The sequence below is a fragment of the Vidua macroura genome, chromosome 17 (genome assembly GCF_024509145.1).
Source record: "Vidua macroura isolate BioBank_ID:100142 chromosome 17, ASM2450914v1, whole genome shotgun sequence".
Classification (NCBI taxonomy): Eukaryota; Metazoa; Chordata; class Aves; order Passeriformes; family Viduidae; genus Vidua; species Vidua macroura.
Window position 1 is genome coordinate 15157916 of NC_071587.1, and position 18251 is coordinate 15176166.

Genomic DNA, 18251 nt, shown 5'->3' on the forward strand with positions numbered 1-18251 from the left:
CCTGGGTGTGGGGACAGCTTTTGTTCAGTCCCCTCTGTGCTCTCCTTTGCAGTGAGTGTAACAGTAACCGGGACTCCGTGCTGTCCTACACCAGCGTGCGGAGCAACAGCTCTTACCTGGGCAGTGATGAGATGGGATCGGGTGAGTGTGTGCACAGGTCACAGGCATCCTTCTCGTGCCTGGCCCTTCAGCAGTGCTGAGAATTCTTTGCTGGTTATAAGCACTTGCATATTTAATTTACACTGGTGGTCTCTTCAAAACTAATCACAAGAACATAAAGATACAGATTTGCCTTTTTCTAATAAACCACAGTAAATTTGGAACATGGGAGAGGTATTAGGCAGGTGTAAGTTTCTTTAGGTATTGGATACTTGCATTATATGAAAATAATGAGTATTTTGGCGTAAGAATTGGCGATAAAGCAACCATCATTATTTACTTCACACCAGTGTGAAGGTGTGCCCGTGCCTCATCACAGATCATGTTTGTAAGTTCAAAGCTTTTAATTTCTTGTGTATTAGGAGATGAGCTTCCCAATGATATGAGAATACCTTTAGACAAGCAAGACAAACTTCACGGCTGTCTGGAACACCTTTTTAACCAGGTAGGTAAAGTATTATTCTTACACGGAATTGCTTTCTCTTTATCAATATCAATCAAGAAATTGGAAGTACTAAATTGTGTTATGAAATAATATTTTGAGGAAGGCATACTATTGAGATTTTGGGGTACACTCTAAGCAAGTATATTATAGGACAGTTTAATGAATCACTTTTATCTGCATCATTAAAGTTGCCTTGTGATTTAAGCAAGGCCAACTTGCCCTACCTAAGACATAAGACTAAGGGGGAAAAAAGCTTTCATGAAAAAAAGGACAAACTTCTAGTACTTTGTTTGATGAAAATGGATCACATTTGCAGATTTTAGGAGGTTCTCACAAGTTTAGCATGCAGATGTGTTTATAATGTGTGACCCCAGAGAGTTGTTTGCTATTCTCTTACCTCATCAGCACGTAGATCATTGTTGTGCAAAATGCTGTTATTAAATGTGAGAGGCTCTTGAGGCCAGTTCATGGCTACAAAGTCTGAGTGCTATGTGTCAGTCGTTCCAAAATACAAATAGTGTAAGGGCTTTAGCAGTTTCCTACAGGAGTTCTGTTCAGATTTTCTTCTGCAAGTCTTACTGACACTGATCGATAGCGTTCCAATTGTAGGTTGATGCAATCAATGCACTTCTGAAAGGACCAGCAATAAATAAGGCTTTTGAGGAAACCAAGCACTTTCCCATGGACCACAGCTTGCAAGGTAATGAAATAGATTGACTGTATTTAATAATGTGATTTCCAAGACTTAAGAGCTTAACATGAAAGCATATGTGCTATGGCCACACAGAGTTCCTTAACTCTACAGTCTAACCAGTGGTGCATTAGGCAGGTGCCATGTCTGACCACTGAAATTTTTGTATCTTGAAGAGGTCATTTTCCTGAAAATTCCTCCTGAAACACACAGGAGCCTCTTTTGTTACATGCTGCTCAATTCTCACAGCTCTTTCACAAGTTTCCAAATCCCCACTTTGCTGTGAACGTATTTGAAAAGGTACAAATTAGGGATAGTCAGATTCAAGGCGAAGGAGTGCTCTGATAAGCTGATGTGGGGCTGACCACTGGACATCCAAGGCACCAAAGGTTCTACCTCAGTTGGCTTAATGACTTACTTTGCTTTTCTTCAGATGGATGATTGCCAGAGTAAATTCATCCTCACATAACACTGATTTTGAAAACTGATTCCCATAGAGAGCAAACAGATGATACCATGTTTTCTTTTTCCTCAGGGAGCGTGATGACTCTATGGTCTTGATGGTTTTGGGGCTCAGGATGTGGTTTCTTTTCTGCCTGAAATACACAGGATTTTATTTTCTAAATATTTGCTGCATTTCCTTTCCCACTTGAAAGCTGAAATATTCCCTACTATTCCTGCTGTACCTCAGGTGCTGTAGGAGGTGAGAGCTCCAATCTCTCACAGGCTTTAGTTTTTAGTTACGGTGGCAAACTCTAGAACTAGAGATCTTTTCCTGCCTTTTTTTTTTTTTTTTTTTTTCTTCACAGGAGTTATTTCTGGAGTCAAGTTCTGTTACATGTACTGATCTCTATGAACACATTCACATTTGTGTAGACTCAAGGAGCATCTGTTGGCCTTTCCATGCACTGTTGGAATGAAGTGAAGAAATAACAGACATTTATTTTGCTTAAATAGAATCTCATTTATTAAAAGTAGATTAATTACCCTGAGAGAGTCTTTTAGTTAACTGATCACACTGAGGAACAGACAAGCTCTGCCTACACTCAGCTGGAATCCTGGACCACAGTGTCTGTTTAATAGCTACCATAGACACCTTTTTGTGATGGATGGACATTGGAATGCTCTTCTAGTCCTGCCCAGGATCGGTTATTTGGCTTTTTTTTGTTGTTGTTTTTCTGTCTGCTTATGCACTTCATCACCAACAATGAGGTGTTTGGCTTAACTACATAGCTAAGTCATGGAGAATAAATTTTCTACTCTATAATTAATAGTTAGCTTTCATCAGGTGAACTTCTCATTGTATTATGGTATGTGACAGTTGCAGCCAAAAAGTTGATCTTATTCTCTGGATCTAGCCGGTACAGCTGTCTGCAGGTCATTAAAGGCAGAGGAAGCAGGGGTTCTTTGTCTAGTGAGTGGGGCAGAGCTCCCTGCACTGTGCATGTCAGCCAGGCCCACAGTCCTGAAAGCAGTGCAGCGAGACTGCTGATAATGGGGCTATGGGAACAGTCTTTTGCCCTCTCTATTAGTTCTATTTAGGGATCTTTTGAATTCCCAATTACTGCTATTGGTACTGCGTATCTGCTTTCATCTGTATTCACATTATAACACCCAAGCCACTCTTAGTTATCTGGCATTTCCTAAATGGCTAACACACTCCATGTTTCCTAGAATTTAAACAGAAAGAAGAAACCACAGTTAGGTGCCGGAATAATATTCAAGCCAGCATTCAGGAAGATCCATGGAACCTTCCGCTGCGCATCAAGAACCTTGTTGACATCATACAGAAACATGTGGAAGGTCTGTAAATAAGGAAACGTTTGTTACTAGCTTCAGGGAGAAGAGATCTTAATCAAATCTAACAGTTGATTTCATCATTTTAACTCATTTTGTAATAAGGCTGTCCTGGGTTCTAGAGAGGACTAGGCAGAGCGGGTTATGGTTTGCAGAGTCCTGATGCTTTATGGTAAAACGGCACCTGTGCAGCAATTCCAAAGAACTTTTTCTCCTTTATTTCATCAGCCCATTCAGATTGATGTCAGACTGATTTATCTTCCTGTGCTTTTTAAACCCTTTTAGAAAATGAAGAGAGAGGTGTTTGGTATATTCCAAACTGTGAAGTGAATGCTAATCAGATATTACAACATCCTAAACCACTGCAGTCTGGTTGAACTGAAACAGGAGATGAAACTGATCAGTGTGAAGCACTGGATAGAAATCACCTCCTTAGGGATTCATCTGCAAATGCAATTTGTTTCCAGTAATTCATGGTAGTTAACAGCTTGTGTAACCAGTAAAATTCTTTGCTTTACACTTTATTTTTTTCAGTTATGAACATATCTGTGCAGGTGAGGGCTACCAGAGTAAATAGACATGGCCATGCAGGCACCAGGGATTTGAGGGGAATGAAGAAACTGTTAACCAGCTGCAATCACATTCACTTTGGTATTATGTTGACTACAGCATTTTTTTTCTTCACTGTTTTAGATGGGAAGAATCAGCTGCTTTTGGCCTTGTTAAAATGCACAGGTAAGGGGTTTTCATTTTTTACAAAACAACATACCCAAGAAGTCCCTAAGACAGGGTTTTTCTGTCTTCGTTTTTTCCTTTGTACAACCCTCCTTCTCAGATGGAAGAGAACCCTCCTTTCCTTTACTCCTTCCTGCTGTGGTGAGAACATGCAGCAAAATTGAGATCTATTGCACAACTTTTTTGAGCCCATGGACTCTGTCATCATTCCAAACAGAGCAGGCATACTGAAATTACAATTAAGTTGTATCACAGACAAAGACCTTACATGCGCAAGGAGAACCCAAATACGCTGGGGACATCAGGAACCTGTTACCACACAGCAAACATTGTGTTTGCAGAGCAAGGGACAGGTCTTTACAAGGAGCCTGGGCACAGTCTTTTTGTAATTGTAGCACTTACTTCAAGTCCTTTTCTTTGAAAATAACATATTACATGGAAACTGGTGCCACACTTGATTCTCAAATCTTCATAAAATGAAGATCAGAGATTTGTATGGCTCTGACTTATCTCTCAGCTCCTGCCAGGGCTGGTCTGTGAGTCTGTCCAAACCAAGCTGTGTGCCAGTCTACTGACCATAAAGGCTGGGTTTTGATAGCAGATAAAATGTCTCCCAAAGTGTCTCTCTATGGATGCCCCATCTCCTGCAGCATTTCTATGAACATCCGCTGGAAAGAAGGATGGTTGCCCTTAAGCTGAGAATATGGCCCAGGGCCTGGAGTGTGTTAGTCAGTCTATTGTGTTCAGTGCTTATAAAAATAATCCAGACCTTCGAAGCCTCTGGGTGATGTCTTCCAGCTTCTTTCACTAGGGAACGATGCCTTGCCAATGAGAGGCTGTTGCAGCACTGCAGAGCCTGCTGGAGGGGCTGGGGGTGCCTGGGAAGTAATTCTTTACTTACTCATATGCCTCTCTGGCCTGCAATCCCCTGAAGCATGACAAGATTGATTTGACCAGCATGTGGCTGCCTGGCAGGCACACTGGAGCAAAATTAACATAGGGGAAATTCTCCCAAGAAACAAACCAATTGGTATGGGCCCAGTTAATGCATTAAGCATATGGGAAGCCCACAAAATACAGATGGATGAGTGAAGATTAATAGCCCAGGAGAGAAGTAATGGCGGAGACCTTCTTTCAATAATTCTCTTGCACCTGTAAACGTAAAAAGAAGGGAATCAATCCAATTATGGCTGTAACTAAGGAGTTAGTTACTTTCCAGTAGTTAGTTCCTTTCCAGTCAGAAGGAGCATGCAGATGGCAGAGGGAGTAACAGTCAATTGGACTAGAAAATTTCGAAACATGCTCATGTGCCAGCTGTGCTGTCTTTATCTATCCACCCAGGTCACACAGCAAGGAGAGGTTATCTGTGCAGTCAGTGCAAAGCTACAGCAGAAGCCAAACATCATATGCACACACACACACACAAACACAAACTACTTTGTTGACAGTGAGAAGGAAGATGAGTGTATTCGTGACTTCTTTATGCTTCTCTCCCCTTCTCTGACAGATACTGAGGTACAGCTGAGACGTGATTCCATATTCTGTCAGTCTCTTGTGGCTGCTGTTTGCACCTTTTCAGAGCAGTTATTGGCTGCTCTCAACTATCGGTACAACAACAATGGGGAATATGAAGAAAGCAGCAGAGATGCCAGCAGAAAATGGCTGGAACAGATAGCAGCCACTGGAGTTTTACTGAACTACCAGTCTCTTCTCTCCCCCACCGTGGTAAGAATAAGAATTGTGGTATCCTTGGGTCTGATTACATTTGCCTGTGTGATTCTGTGCCACTCAGCACAGCCAGAGGTGTGGAACGTCTTACGTGCATTCAGCAGTGTATTCAGACTCTCACTACTGCAAACTCTGGAGATTTCCACTGCTGACAACTAAGTGCCATATTCCATATCCAGTCATATTCACCTCTTCACAAATGCTGGACCCATTGTCACACTAGAAAACTATAGAAAACAGTCAGCCTTCATATTTGGAGTAATGCTGCTGCATTTAGAGGTCTTAGTGGCCAGCTGTTGGTGGGATGAGTGTCCTCTGCCATCCCCTGGTGAAGACATGCATCTCCCAAACAGGTGAGGAAGTTCTGAGTATTGCAGGAGTTCAGACATACAGATAGAGTTCAGTCTCTCTCTGTGGTGAGAGGTCTGTGGTGCTGGGGCTTGAGGCACTGTGTCTAAGGAGAGGAGCTGTGCTTGCATAGTTAATTTGCACCTAATGAACAGATGAGCCACAGCTACAGGAGATCAGCTGCTGAAACTCTAAAAATGCTCAGAAAAGAGAGGCATAAAACAGACAGGTAGCTCTGATATTATAGAGAAGGGAGGTTTTTTTTTCCTCCGCTTTGTAGACATTGTAGATTGAGTGTGGAGATTTTTTATAAAATACAGTCCAGACCATCTATGCATGTAGCTGCTATTTGTTTGCATTGCATAGAAGGTATCAGTATTTATTTTGGAGTAACTGATTAGCTGTTCTTCACATTTGTAGATATAAAGTTTGGAGAAAGAGATCCCTTCAAATTTACTCTGTTTTTAATCCTCTCTACTCCGTGAATCACATCAAATGACATGTAAGCAAAGGGTGGTTAAAATTGTATCACAAAGTTAAAAAGCTTTTAGTGATTTCCTGGCTGGGATGGAGCTAATGGAAGGCTCTGCACTCTGCTTTAGGTGTCCTGAACCAAAACATGCCCATAACAACAGTACTTTCCTGTCACTCATCTTCTGGCAGATAATAACCTATTTGTATCTGTTGCCTTGCCCTACAGAAGGAGGAGCGCACCATGCTGGAAGACATCCAGATTACTCTGGCTGAACTAGACAAAGTAGCCTTTTTTTTCAAGCAGCTGGATGGAAGTCTTGTAGCAAGTGAGTATTCTCTGTTTCTTTGAGGCACTTTTTTTTTTTTTGGTATGTTCTATGGATTAATATCCTCTATGATAGTAAATCTAAGAGACCATGTCACACCTGGAGAGCACTGGGCAGCTTCTCTGAAGCACTGCTGTATTCCCTCAGCTTCCCCTGCAAGGACACAGCCCCTAAGGCAGGACTGACACAATAGAATGGTGGTGCATGTTCTGTGCTGTGTAGCTGTGGCCTGTGCCAGTGTGCTTCATCTGTGTGATTCTGTGCAGGGGGAGGAGATATGACCGAGAATTAGCACCTCGCTCCCTGTGGTGAATTCCCAGCTTTTCAGTGTCCAGTGTCTTACCATGCCAGATCTCTCTTTTCATGTCTACTGGATATGAAATGCCATGAAACAACATGGGATTCTAATTATTAACTATATTTACTGTATTTGGATCAAACATCATACTAGGTCACACTAACTATGATCTTTTAAGTATAAGATTTCAGAGCCTGCATTCTTTCCAAAAAGGCTCTCCCATATTCACCTTACGGTGATGTGATACGTCATTAGGTAATCTAACAAACTCAGATAGCAGTGGTTTCAAAATTCTCCTGCTGTGGTAAAGCAACAAGTGTTTTATTTTTTTTTCTCCAGATACTCATGTTGTCTACCACATTGAAGGAAGTCGTCAGGCCTTGAAGGTTATCTTTTATCTTGACAGCTACTACTTCTCCAAGCTGCCTGCTCGGTTTCAGAATGGGGGAACCTTGAAACTGCACACAGTGCTCTTTACAAAAGGTGTCTATAAAAAGCTTTCTTGAGGGGAAAAAAGCTAACTACCGATTTTGAAAGATTAAAAATAAAAAATGACCATGAAGCTCTTAAGAAAAGTAGCTGAGACTTACAGACTTACTTAGGAAGCAGATATTTCTATTTTAGGAAGCCCTGGGGGAGTGCTAGACTTTAGAATTAGACAGTCATGAGAACATGTGCTTGTTTGGGGCTTTTTTATGCCTCAGCCATAGAGACATTATACTGGACTACATGGATAGTTTGATCTAGTGTAGGATCAAGAGATGTGCCCAGGCTACAGAGAAGTGTTTTAAAAAGCGAACACCGTGACAGAATCATCTGGGCTAGAAATCGACTTGATAAGCAAATATTCACACCAAAATACAACACAGGAAATTTCTTTCAAGGGACCACTAAAGGGGAGTAATTGCTGTCAGACAGAACTGCTTTCTGTGAAGCTCACCTCTGTGATACTACCATTGTACTCCCATACTTGGAAAATCATTAAATTTATAGAGTAACAGAATCAGCCTTGACCTGATCCAACAGTCACCTGCTGAGCAATGAGATGATGCAGAGATAAATAAATGAATTTAAAAAAACCACTAATAACATAGCTTTAGTAAAGTGTTTTCTTCTTCAGCTCTGGAGAGTACAGAGGGGCATTCACAACCAGCTGGTTCATCTCTAGAAGAACTCCCGCAGCAAATTAATGGTGTTTCACTTGAAAAAGTGCAGCAATACTACCGTAAACTCAGGTATTTTGTACTTCTACTTTACCTTAAAAGACATTGAAAATTTCAGAGCACTCCTTCTTAAGGGCCTTAAAATTTAATGAAAAAGACATTTCATTCCTGATGAGGGTTTTGTACAAATAGGATTTTTGGAGATCCTCATTATGTGGGAAACTTGATAATTTTTTCCCTACAGTTTAGCCCATTCAGAAGGAATGCAGATTTGACCTCAGAATTTCGTGCAGAGCTAGAATTATATTTTTCTTAATGGGGATTTGGAATATGTTAGTACAGACTCTGTAAATTACTGCAATCTCAATGGTTCAATACAGAAGCAGATCTTCAAGTGCAAGATTTTTAGTGTAACCTTCTCAGCTGTTTTATACAAGATAGTGTAACATATATGTGCTTGAAGTGGGACAAACCCAACTAATGTAGTACCTGCTGGCCTTTTTGCAGGACATTTTACCTAGAGAGATCAAACTTGCCCACTGATTCCAATACTACTGCAGTGAAGATTGACCAGGTATTGTTTCTGAGCTTATTTCTGCAATAAATTCTCTCATGGAAGTATTATTTCAACATCTCTAAAATTCCAGTTGTGGGATACCTGTATGGCAGATCTATACAAACACAAACAACATTTTAAAATATTCCCAACCTTAAAGGGGGGATCTGAATTTCTCTGAAGCTTGGCTACAGTTCTTTTGTTGAGAAGAAAATGTTCAGAACCTGGGTAGACACAAACCCCCTTCACTGCAGCACTAAGGAGACTTTGTGTGACCCTGCTGGCCCTTGCCAAACACGGTGTCTGATTCCAGACAGAATTGGCTCATTTTCTTCTCCCACAGGTTCGGTTTGCAATTTGTTACACTTTGTTCACTTTGTTGCAGAGAAAACAAGACAATAGATGCTGCCCGGCATCTCAGGGTGTCTGCAGTCTGTCTAACTGGGCAGGTGACGTGGATATGTGCATGTAAAGCATTAAAATGCTACTGCAGGGAACATATTTGCAATTGTAATACACATTGTAAATAATCTGTGTGATTTGGGATAAAAAATTGTCCCAAGCATAAGTAATTTTATTTTGCCACTTCAAAAGTTCATATATATTGTATGTAGTTGTCACTTAATGGCTGTTACGCTCGTGTAGAATATTATGCTTAGACAATAGTATAAAGACTTGTAAATGTCTTTATAGTTTGGTGTTAATACACTACGGGTTGTTTTTGTATTGCTTTGTTTAGCTTATTCGCCCTATCAATGCAATGGATGAGCTTTGCAGGCTGCTGAAGTCTTTCATTAGTACAAAGCCAATGCAGTCAGGATGTTCCAGCACTGCCTCATCAGGAGCTGGCCTGCTGCCCATATCCTCTGAGCTCTGTTACCGGCTGGGAGCCTGTCAGATCACCATGTGCGCCACTGGGATGCAGAGGTGAGTGAGGGTTAAACCTGTGTGCTACTTCTCTGATGGCAGCTTCTGTTCTTTCTAGAGATGTGATTCTATTCAAAGCAAAATAAGGGAAATTTTAAGGGAATGTAATAAGGACCTAAATTTGCTGCCATCTTTACTTTAGGGTAGGTTGTAACTTTTAATAATTTTGTTAACAAGTAGTATCGACACAAAATATTTTGTGTTTCAGTGCCTCATCCAGTGCAACTGACCAAGTGATCTCGTTGCATAGAACTTGTAGTCAGCATTGTCTTCAGTTGCACACTGAAAATGTAGGAAGTTGCTCAAAAATACCTTTAGAATCTTGGTATGTGCACACATTGATTTTGAAACACACCACTATTCTGCCAGTGTCTCAAAAGTAAAGATTAATTTGTGAATCCCTTTAAAATGAATCAATGCAGAAGAGCAGTGACACACAGCCTTGTAGTAATGATGCTGGAGACTCAAATAATTGCAGTATCCAGGTACAGCAAGACTGAAGTCATTTAATAGTTTTGTATGTAAGAAAATCTGAAAAAGTAAATAGCTAACGGAAGCAATATACTTAACAGGTAAGTGTTCTGCACATGCCTATTTATTCTTTCTAAGCTATGATCTGTGGTTTCCTAAGTCTTGTTCCCTCGTTCAGGAGTACACTGAGTGTGTCCCTGGAGCAAGCAGCCATACTGGCCCGCAGCCATGGACTCCTGCCCAAGTGTATCATGCAAGCTACAGACATCATGCGAAAGCAGGTGAGTGTTTGCATGTGTCTGCTGCATGCCACCATTGTCCATCATGGTGCAAACACCAGTTTATTGTGCTGTGGCATGGTACTTTGTGCACTGCAAACCTACAAGTCCCCCCGCTCCTACTAATGGCTGAGTAACTACACCTGTGTGTGAGAAACAAGTTAACTTTTGTATGTACAGCCCCTACAGCAATTCAAACCTATGCCTCAGTGTATGTTGTGTGTGCCTTGACGGTTAGAAAAGAGAGAATGTGCAGAATGTTTAAGACAATTTCTGTACAGAAAAAAACTAAGTCTCAATCATAGTGTTAAAATAGCAGAAATTACCTAGTGCTAGACAGCAATGCTTGTAAAGTAGTTCAGGACTAATTTATCTTTTAAGTAAACATAGATGATAATTGTATCCATCCAATGGATTCAAAATATTTTAGAAGTAGTTAATGGATTCTCAAATAGGAACCACACTCCCATTATAATATTTTTTCCTAAGGATCATTTGCTTTATCAATACTGTCGGTACCATAAATTCTCTGTTTCCACAGGGACCAAGGGTTGAAATCTCTGCCAAGAATCTGAAAGTGATGGACCAAATGCCACAGCATGCACCTCGGTAGGTTATTATGTATTATACATTTTCTCTGAGGTCTGATTTTGTTTCTGTAACATTTGTAGAGTTCCTGCTATAACCAAATATGATCTTAGTAGCAATACTGGAAAAAAAGAAAAAAAAATCATTCTTTTTTTCTCCCTGTACTAAATGAAGTACACACTATAGATTAATCACCTTTGCTGATTTGCAGATCATCAGATTCAAGGGTTTCTGCATTTTCTGAATCAAACATAGCTGATCTTTTTTGGACTATTGAGTTGGCAAAGCTAGTGATGGACAGTCATCTCTGTAATGTTTAGAAAGAAAAATTCCTGAACAGCAAATTTGACTGCAGATATGCAAAGATTACAAGAATCTGATGGTTTAGTTCTGGCAGAGCAGGTTTAAGAGCAAGCACTTCCAGTCAGAGTAACCACACATTAATTCAGCCCTAAGGAACCTCAGCTGCCCATGGTTATATATGGGTTTGTCTAGAAGGCAGCTTTGAAAAGTACTGTACATTTGTGAGTCCTACTGCACCTAATGGGAGATACAGATGTTCTTCTCTCTCTACAAGAGAATAACACATTTACTTTTAAGTAAAGTATCTTTGGTCAGTTTCTTCCAATTTCACCTCTCAGAGAGAAAAGAATGTTCTTTAATAAACTGTAACACAGCATTTTCCCACAATGGCAGTAACAATTTGTCATGGTTTAGATGATGATATATACAGAATCTATCTGTACAACTACCAGAGAAACTTCTGATTCTGCTGTTGTTAATGGCATTGTTTACATGAAGGCAAAACGATTCTGGCCTACAAGAATCAGTGTCAGAAAAGGTCCAGCAAAGTCTGTGTCATATCTTCAGACAGAACAAATGTGTTTGCTAGTGCCTGAGTCCTCCAAAGAGCACATTGGTTCAGTGTTAAGAAAACATCCTTAAACACTGATATCTTATTCACCCATTAAGACTTCTGAGTTAGTCTAAATTACCCTTTTTAATTTTTCTTTTTCTCTCTCCTATCCACTCCTCAAAATGTTTACAGAAAATTATTTTAAACTTTAGAGACACTGGTGATGCTCCCTCTAACAGTCTTGGTTCATTTTCTCAGAGAGAAAAGAGTAAAATTTTGCATTTAGAACCTTCTCCTTCTGTTGGATTTTATTTCAAAAACAAACAAAACAATGGTGTTGGCTCCTGTACCACGGCCTGGGTGCCATCCATCAGTGTTTTGGCAGTGTAGTTATTTTGTCATATTAATGGCCACACATTACTTTGGCTCCATTGATACGGCCATAACCATGATACCTTCAAAAAGAGTAGTTTTAAAAACAAATCACAAAATCAGGAATTTTTTTTCTTTTAAGTACACTCTAAATCACAGTGATAAATTCCAGAACTATTTACTTGGATTATTTCAGGGCAATAAAGCTCAGATATGTGTGTTCCTACTGGGTTCCACCATAATGCAAAACAAAACTGAGCAAAGTGAAAAGGAGATCTGGTGAATTAACTCCCAGGATTATATTTCTTAGCACAAATCTGTAATAGCTGTCTTGAAAGAGAAGTTATAAAAAACTTGAATTTATTCTGATGTAAAGAAGAAAAAGCCAAGAAAAAGCTCACAAAATCATACATGAATGACAAGTCAACATGTGCTTAGTGGTTAAACATGTGTTTAACCACTATTCTCAATTTGTAAATCTTGTGAATCAAAAAATTTCTCTGAGAAGATGATTATTGATTTTAAGATTTGTTCAAGCATGTCAACAGGCAGGATATGTTCTTTTGTGTGTTTGGTATCTCAACCTGTATGTCAAGGAGAGCTTTTTTGTTCAGGTGAAATGCTGAACTGCGTTTAAAATCAAAAGAAATAGAAAAAGAGAGAAGGGACTGTTGAAGAACCAAACTGAGCCAAAATTAAGAGGAAGTGATGTAGACCCTCAAATAATATTGTCAACAGCGATTGTAAATACTTACTTTAGTTAACGGATGGCTAGTGGTACTTCTAAACTTGCAATTACTAAGATTAAAAATAGGAGTATTCTTGATATGTCATTACCTCTAAAGCTTGCAGAATAACAAAGAAGCTGCTGACCCTCGAACGTGAATCCAGTAACTTTGTCATTATCCCTATGATCTTTAATTCCCTACTCTTACTCTGTACTAAAGACTCTATAGGTTGTGCCAGCCACCTACAGAGGGGGATTTATAGGAGTAAGAGGCACGTCTTGGCAGCCCCAGGAGAGCACTCAGCTCTGAGGAGCCCTGGCTGAGGACCTGCGAACTGACCCCGATGGTGCTGCTGCGCTCTGGAGGAGAGGGACCTGCTGGCCCAGGCATCAGGAATCTGTCTCTGAACTCCTGGAGCCCATGCAGGATCCATGTATTTCTTTGACTTCAAATTCTTGAAACAAACACCACAGGCAAGAATGGATGCTGCTGCCATTCAGATGTCTGGAAAATGCTCAAAGAAAGCAGAGTTCTCCTGGTGACTTGTTTGTGCAACCACCAGAAAGTTGTGGACTTCAAGATACATCTTGGTTCAGAAAATCCTGCTGGACACACCTCTCTCTCTCCCTGTACTGCCCCTGGCACCCATTTAACTGCCAGCAGGTTTTGGTCAACGTCATTTAGTGGTAGTTTCATAAATCCCACTTTTTCATGAACTGACCTGCACTTTTGAGCAAAGAATAGCACAATCTATGGCTTATTCAAATAGGAACATAAAGAATTTCTTCTGGAGTAATTTTCCACTTCAGCCCAGTGAGAGAATCTCTCTATGCTGCAGAGTATACATTCCGTAATACTTCTTATCATTACTTCATTTTACTTACTGTAGCTTTCAGGTTTTTGATTAACTCTTTTTACTAATGCCCTGTGATTATGTAGTCCAGAATACAGTGCTAATGAAGAGGAGTGTAGGATTTTTACGAAAACTTTACAAAGAAAAAATACAGTCTCATAATCTGATTATTTCAACAGATGTAGTTTTTAAAACAGGTCAGAAGAACTATACTTATTTATGTGGAGTGGAATAATACGTGGTTTTGATCATGTTATTATATGTACAAGACGAAAATAAAAATTATATTGTTTAAAATGGGACCAATATACTGGCAGTTACACAGCTACTCCCAGTTTACTGAAAAAATCTACATTATTTAAAACCTTCAATATTTAAGTAGTCTTTAATACAGTTATTAAGATGTATTTAGGGATGCTTTTAAGTTAAAAGAAAAAAGGAATCATGTATATTATGTTCTTTATTTTTTCTTGTTTGAAAAATTGTTCTCCATTCTGTCAGTATTACCCTAAGCACTGTAGTTTTTTCCAAGTTACTGGCTGAAACTAATCAAAGCATGTCAGCAGTCTCAGGACAGAAATAATGTTCTTTTGGAGTGAGTGCCTTAACATGACCAACCCTCCCTAACATTGCAGGTGTACAAGAAACTCCCCATTCCTGTTCCTCCACAGCCTCCTTTAAACCAGCTCCCAGTCAGGAAACCCAGGAGTGCTTTGCAGTAATGTATATTTTAGAAAATAAAGGTTTGGGGGTTTTATTTGTGTTGTTGCTTGTTTTTTAGTGGGCTTAATTTTATTCTATTAACATTCAAAGCAACTGAAACACTAATGGATGTTTTCATTTGGACATGAAGGCCTCTCTAATTTTTCTAATCTTCTCGTGAACACAAAACTTTATGGGAAATTGGGGGATGCAGTTTGTTCTGAATCGTGTTTTTTAATTTTTTAATATTTGTTTTTCTCTCACAGACTGAAATAATTTTCAGGAAGTAACTTATTTTTGATTTTATCTCTTTTTTTTTTTTTTTTTTCTTACTTTTAACTGTTTCCTCTGATCTGCAGCAACGTGTTGCAGGGAACTAGGACAGCCTATGGACTGCCAGCTTTGGGATATAGATTTGGTACTGGGTGTCTGTACTGGACTGCAACCAGATGAGCAGATCTCTATTTCAATGCACTTTTTGTTAATTTTGGAAAAGTTACTCATACCATTTGGTATTTGAAGAAAAAATGGATGTTTCTTCACTGAATCCAGAATTTCAGATGTACTTAGTACAATAAGAACTGTAGGAACACCCCAAAGTAAAAAAGAACCCGTTGGGCGAGCCTTGCTTGTGTCCCCATCAGTTGTGCTCTGCAGAATGGCCTGGGCAGGATCCTGGCCCATGCCTGCAGCCTCTGGCGACGTGAGAGATGCAGAGAAGGGTGTCCAAGGGCATTTACACTGTGCACTGTTTTACACTGAAATGTATGTGTTATTCTCACCTAAAACTTGAGAGACGTTTTTATTATTAAACGTTGGTTTATATTATAAGGAAAGAAGGTTGATCTCATTTTCTGTTACACCCCTTAGTTCTTTTTCCCTGCATTCTGTTGAGCAGTTTTAAGTTCTGATGTGCTTGTATGTCATGGGGAGCAGTCAGAAGTTTAAGTGGTAAGGGGAAAGCTGAGTTTGATTTCAGCTCAAACTGGCAGTGTAGAGCTGAACTCTTCTTGTTTGTGCAGTCCCCTAAAGCTGTGGGGGAGACCACAGACTCCTGTTAAGGTAGAAAAGAAAAACTGGTTTGATGATGTAAAATTGTGGGGTTGGAATCAGTGCTGGGAACTATCAGGTTCAAGTGGAAAAAGAAGAGGGCAGTGCACAAACCAACTTGCAAGCAAAGAGGGATTAGGTCTGCAGAATTTCCAGGGCTAAAAGTGAAGAATCAGGCCTGGCACAACAGAACAAGTGCAGATTTTGTAGATTTGGAACATCGCATACAGTGAAAGTGTGGAAAAGGTGGAAAACAGTCAAGATGGAGAACATGAGAACTATAGCAGCTTTATGATGAGGTGGCTGTGGTTGGGTAGCAGCTGTGAGTGGAATTCCTTGTGTATGTGTCTTATAACTGACTTTGAAGCACATATATTGGCAGGCTGGGGTGATGCTGATTTGGGAGACACTAATCTTGTGAAGGATCTTGGTACACATACAAAAAATCCCTGAAGGACTTTGAATGGGATGAAATTAGTGGGATTAGATTTTTCTGCACAAATATTAGTTCATGCTGTTGAAAATTAAACAGAATATTTTGCTATATTTCTTATTAATTGATAATAAAAGGACATGTCATAGAGTTTGTCACAAGATGACACTGAGGCAATTTGATAGAATCATGAAAGCTCAAGCCTGGACTAGGAAACAAATGGTCAGTTATGATGGAGAAGTGTTCAGGCCTCTCTGCTTTGTTCAAAGAATTAAGTGAAAATGCCGTAGCTAGGTGTTGAAGAAAACAGATGCCTTTATAAGAAAATAATAATGAGAAAGGTAAAGACAGTTCAATCTGAACATAACTACTAAATACAGGGCTAAATATTGGCTGAAAGTTTTCCTTCCGTCAGGCTTTGACAAAAAAAGAAATAACTTGTCTGAAGCAATTTGTAAAGGCTGAAGCAGTGCCTGGTGCAGCAGGAGAGCATGCAAGCTCTCTCCAGTTCTAAGATGGGTTCTTTGAGGAGCTGAAGGGTGAGAAAGTTGAAATTGCTAAGGCTGACTGTATGTAGTCAACATGCAGTACACTCCCTTAGGTGGAGTCCTGGTCACCCTTGCGATTACAAAGCATATGATTTGAGTGAGCAAAACTGAGCGATTGAATTAGCAGCAGAAAAAAGTGGTAAAACCCATGAGTGACATTTGTCACTTATTGCACGTGATCGTTGTAATAATCTCATCGGGGCTTAAGATCTACTATTAGAAAAATTACTGACATATTAATGCAGTTTTTCTTAACATATAGAACCAGTCAGCCATTGGGTTTAATTTTTACAACTTACATATCAAAAAGGTAGTTCTTTACCAAAGGAATTTACATCCAAAAATCTGTCCCGTTTTTGGAGAGTGTTGTTACTCTCCCAGTTCCTAACAAGGGAGGTTAGCAGGTACAGATGGTCTAGACAGAAAACCTCCAAAAAAAACCAGCCCTACTGTAGTAAGGCTCTGGGTCCTGGGTCAAATCCTGAACAGATTGCTCAGACTCTCTATCCATTTCAAACTGGATTAGAAAAACGCAATAAACCTCCTGATTCTTACCTTTCTAAACTGATCTAAAGTGTTCTCTATCCTGTTCCAGCATGTCTCAATAAAGCTGTTTCTTTGCTTTAGGACACACTTTCTTCAGCTCTCTCACCCACTGGCAGCAGTGAAAGCAGAGAGCAGTACCCTGGCTGGTGTGAAGAGCAGAGAGTTACCACAACTTTTCCAGTCATCCTGGAGAAGCCAAATTGCTGCTAAATAGAGCTGCTTTCACTGAGCTGCCAAAGCTCCCTTGGAGCTCTTAAAAAACCCCTTCTGGTTGTCATGAGTCACTGTTTGAAAAATATTTCTACTTGCCAAAATAATGACTCATTTTGTTAAATGTCAATTAATGCCTTGCAGAGTCTGCAAAAAATAGGTCTGTTTTTAAATGAATTAAGATTAAAATTAGTAATTAATGTTTGAATCAGTGATTATTTTCTTGAGCCTGCTTGAAGTTAAATTTAGTTACATGCACATTAAAGGCAATGCAGAAAGAAGCATTACTATTTAATCAGCTTTAAATTACTTACATAATTACTTACATGAGTGACAGTCTCATCTTGAGATAAATAAAAATAATTAGCATGGCTTTATCACAGTTTTAATGTGCAAAAATCAAATTCACATTACTAGAGGGGTTTGAATGCTGGGGTTTTTGATGGAATTTATCTGCAAATTATCGCATGAAAGTTAATGTGGCCATCAGTTTGTTTTATTTTTCAGGGAGTTTATTATAGTTTTTGGAAATAATAAGTAATTTTATAGCTGGTACAACACATGTTGTGTCTTGTTGCAAGAAATTACAAACCTTGAGCCTTATTTCTTCTGCCCGCTTGGGTGTAGTTTCAATAAATTCAGTGGAATCAGTGTTATAGAGTTGATTGCAAACCAGCAGCAACCACCAGGTTTGAGCATATAATACAAACACAACAGAAGTTTTCAACTTTTTAAGCAGTAGTTTAAAACTATGAAGTAGGGAGCTATTTCACCTCTGTATGGATGCGAAATGAGAACAAGATGTAATTCTAACTGAAATGACTGCATTAAAATTGCATTGAAATTCTTGAGTAACTGTTGAGAAACAACATCGTTTTCACACTGGATGGGTGTGATCAGCACTACACTGATCACATCTCTCTTGGGATCTGCCAGGACTTGTTCAGCAATGATCTGATAAATGGTCTG

General features: G+C 39.5%; 1 protein-coding gene across 3 annotated transcripts in view; it reads left to right on the plus strand.

The window, feature by feature from the left end:
• PREX1 (phosphatidylinositol-3,4,5-trisphosphate dependent Rac exchange factor 1) overlaps positions 1 to 14550 on the plus strand; it is a 126842-nt gene extending 112292 nt beyond the window's left edge. For all 3 annotated transcript variants that reach the window (XM_053992999.1, XM_053993000.1, XM_053993001.1), the window contains exons 27-40: positions 53 to 141; positions 522 to 604; positions 1214 to 1304; positions 2970 to 3098; positions 3786 to 3827; positions 5335 to 5552; positions 6604 to 6703; positions 7341 to 7484; positions 8122 to 8236; positions 8672 to 8738; positions 9460 to 9647; positions 10297 to 10399; positions 10938 to 11005; positions 13160 to 14550. In XM_053992999.1, coding sequence (XP_053848974.1) covers positions 53 to 141; positions 522 to 604; positions 1214 to 1304; positions 2970 to 3098; positions 3786 to 3827; positions 5335 to 5552; positions 6604 to 6703; positions 7341 to 7484; positions 8122 to 8236; positions 8672 to 8738; positions 9460 to 9647; positions 10297 to 10399; positions 10938 to 11005; positions 13160 to 13202 — 1480 coding nt within the window. In that variant the 3' untranslated portion in view covers positions 13203 to 14550. The remainder of the gene's footprint in view (positions 1 to 52; positions 142 to 521; positions 605 to 1213; positions 1305 to 2969; positions 3099 to 3785; positions 3828 to 5334; positions 5553 to 6603; positions 6704 to 7340; positions 7485 to 8121; positions 8237 to 8671; positions 8739 to 9459; positions 9648 to 10296; positions 10400 to 10937; positions 11006 to 13159) is intronic.
• Positions 14551 to 18251: the final 3701 nt, after the last annotated feature.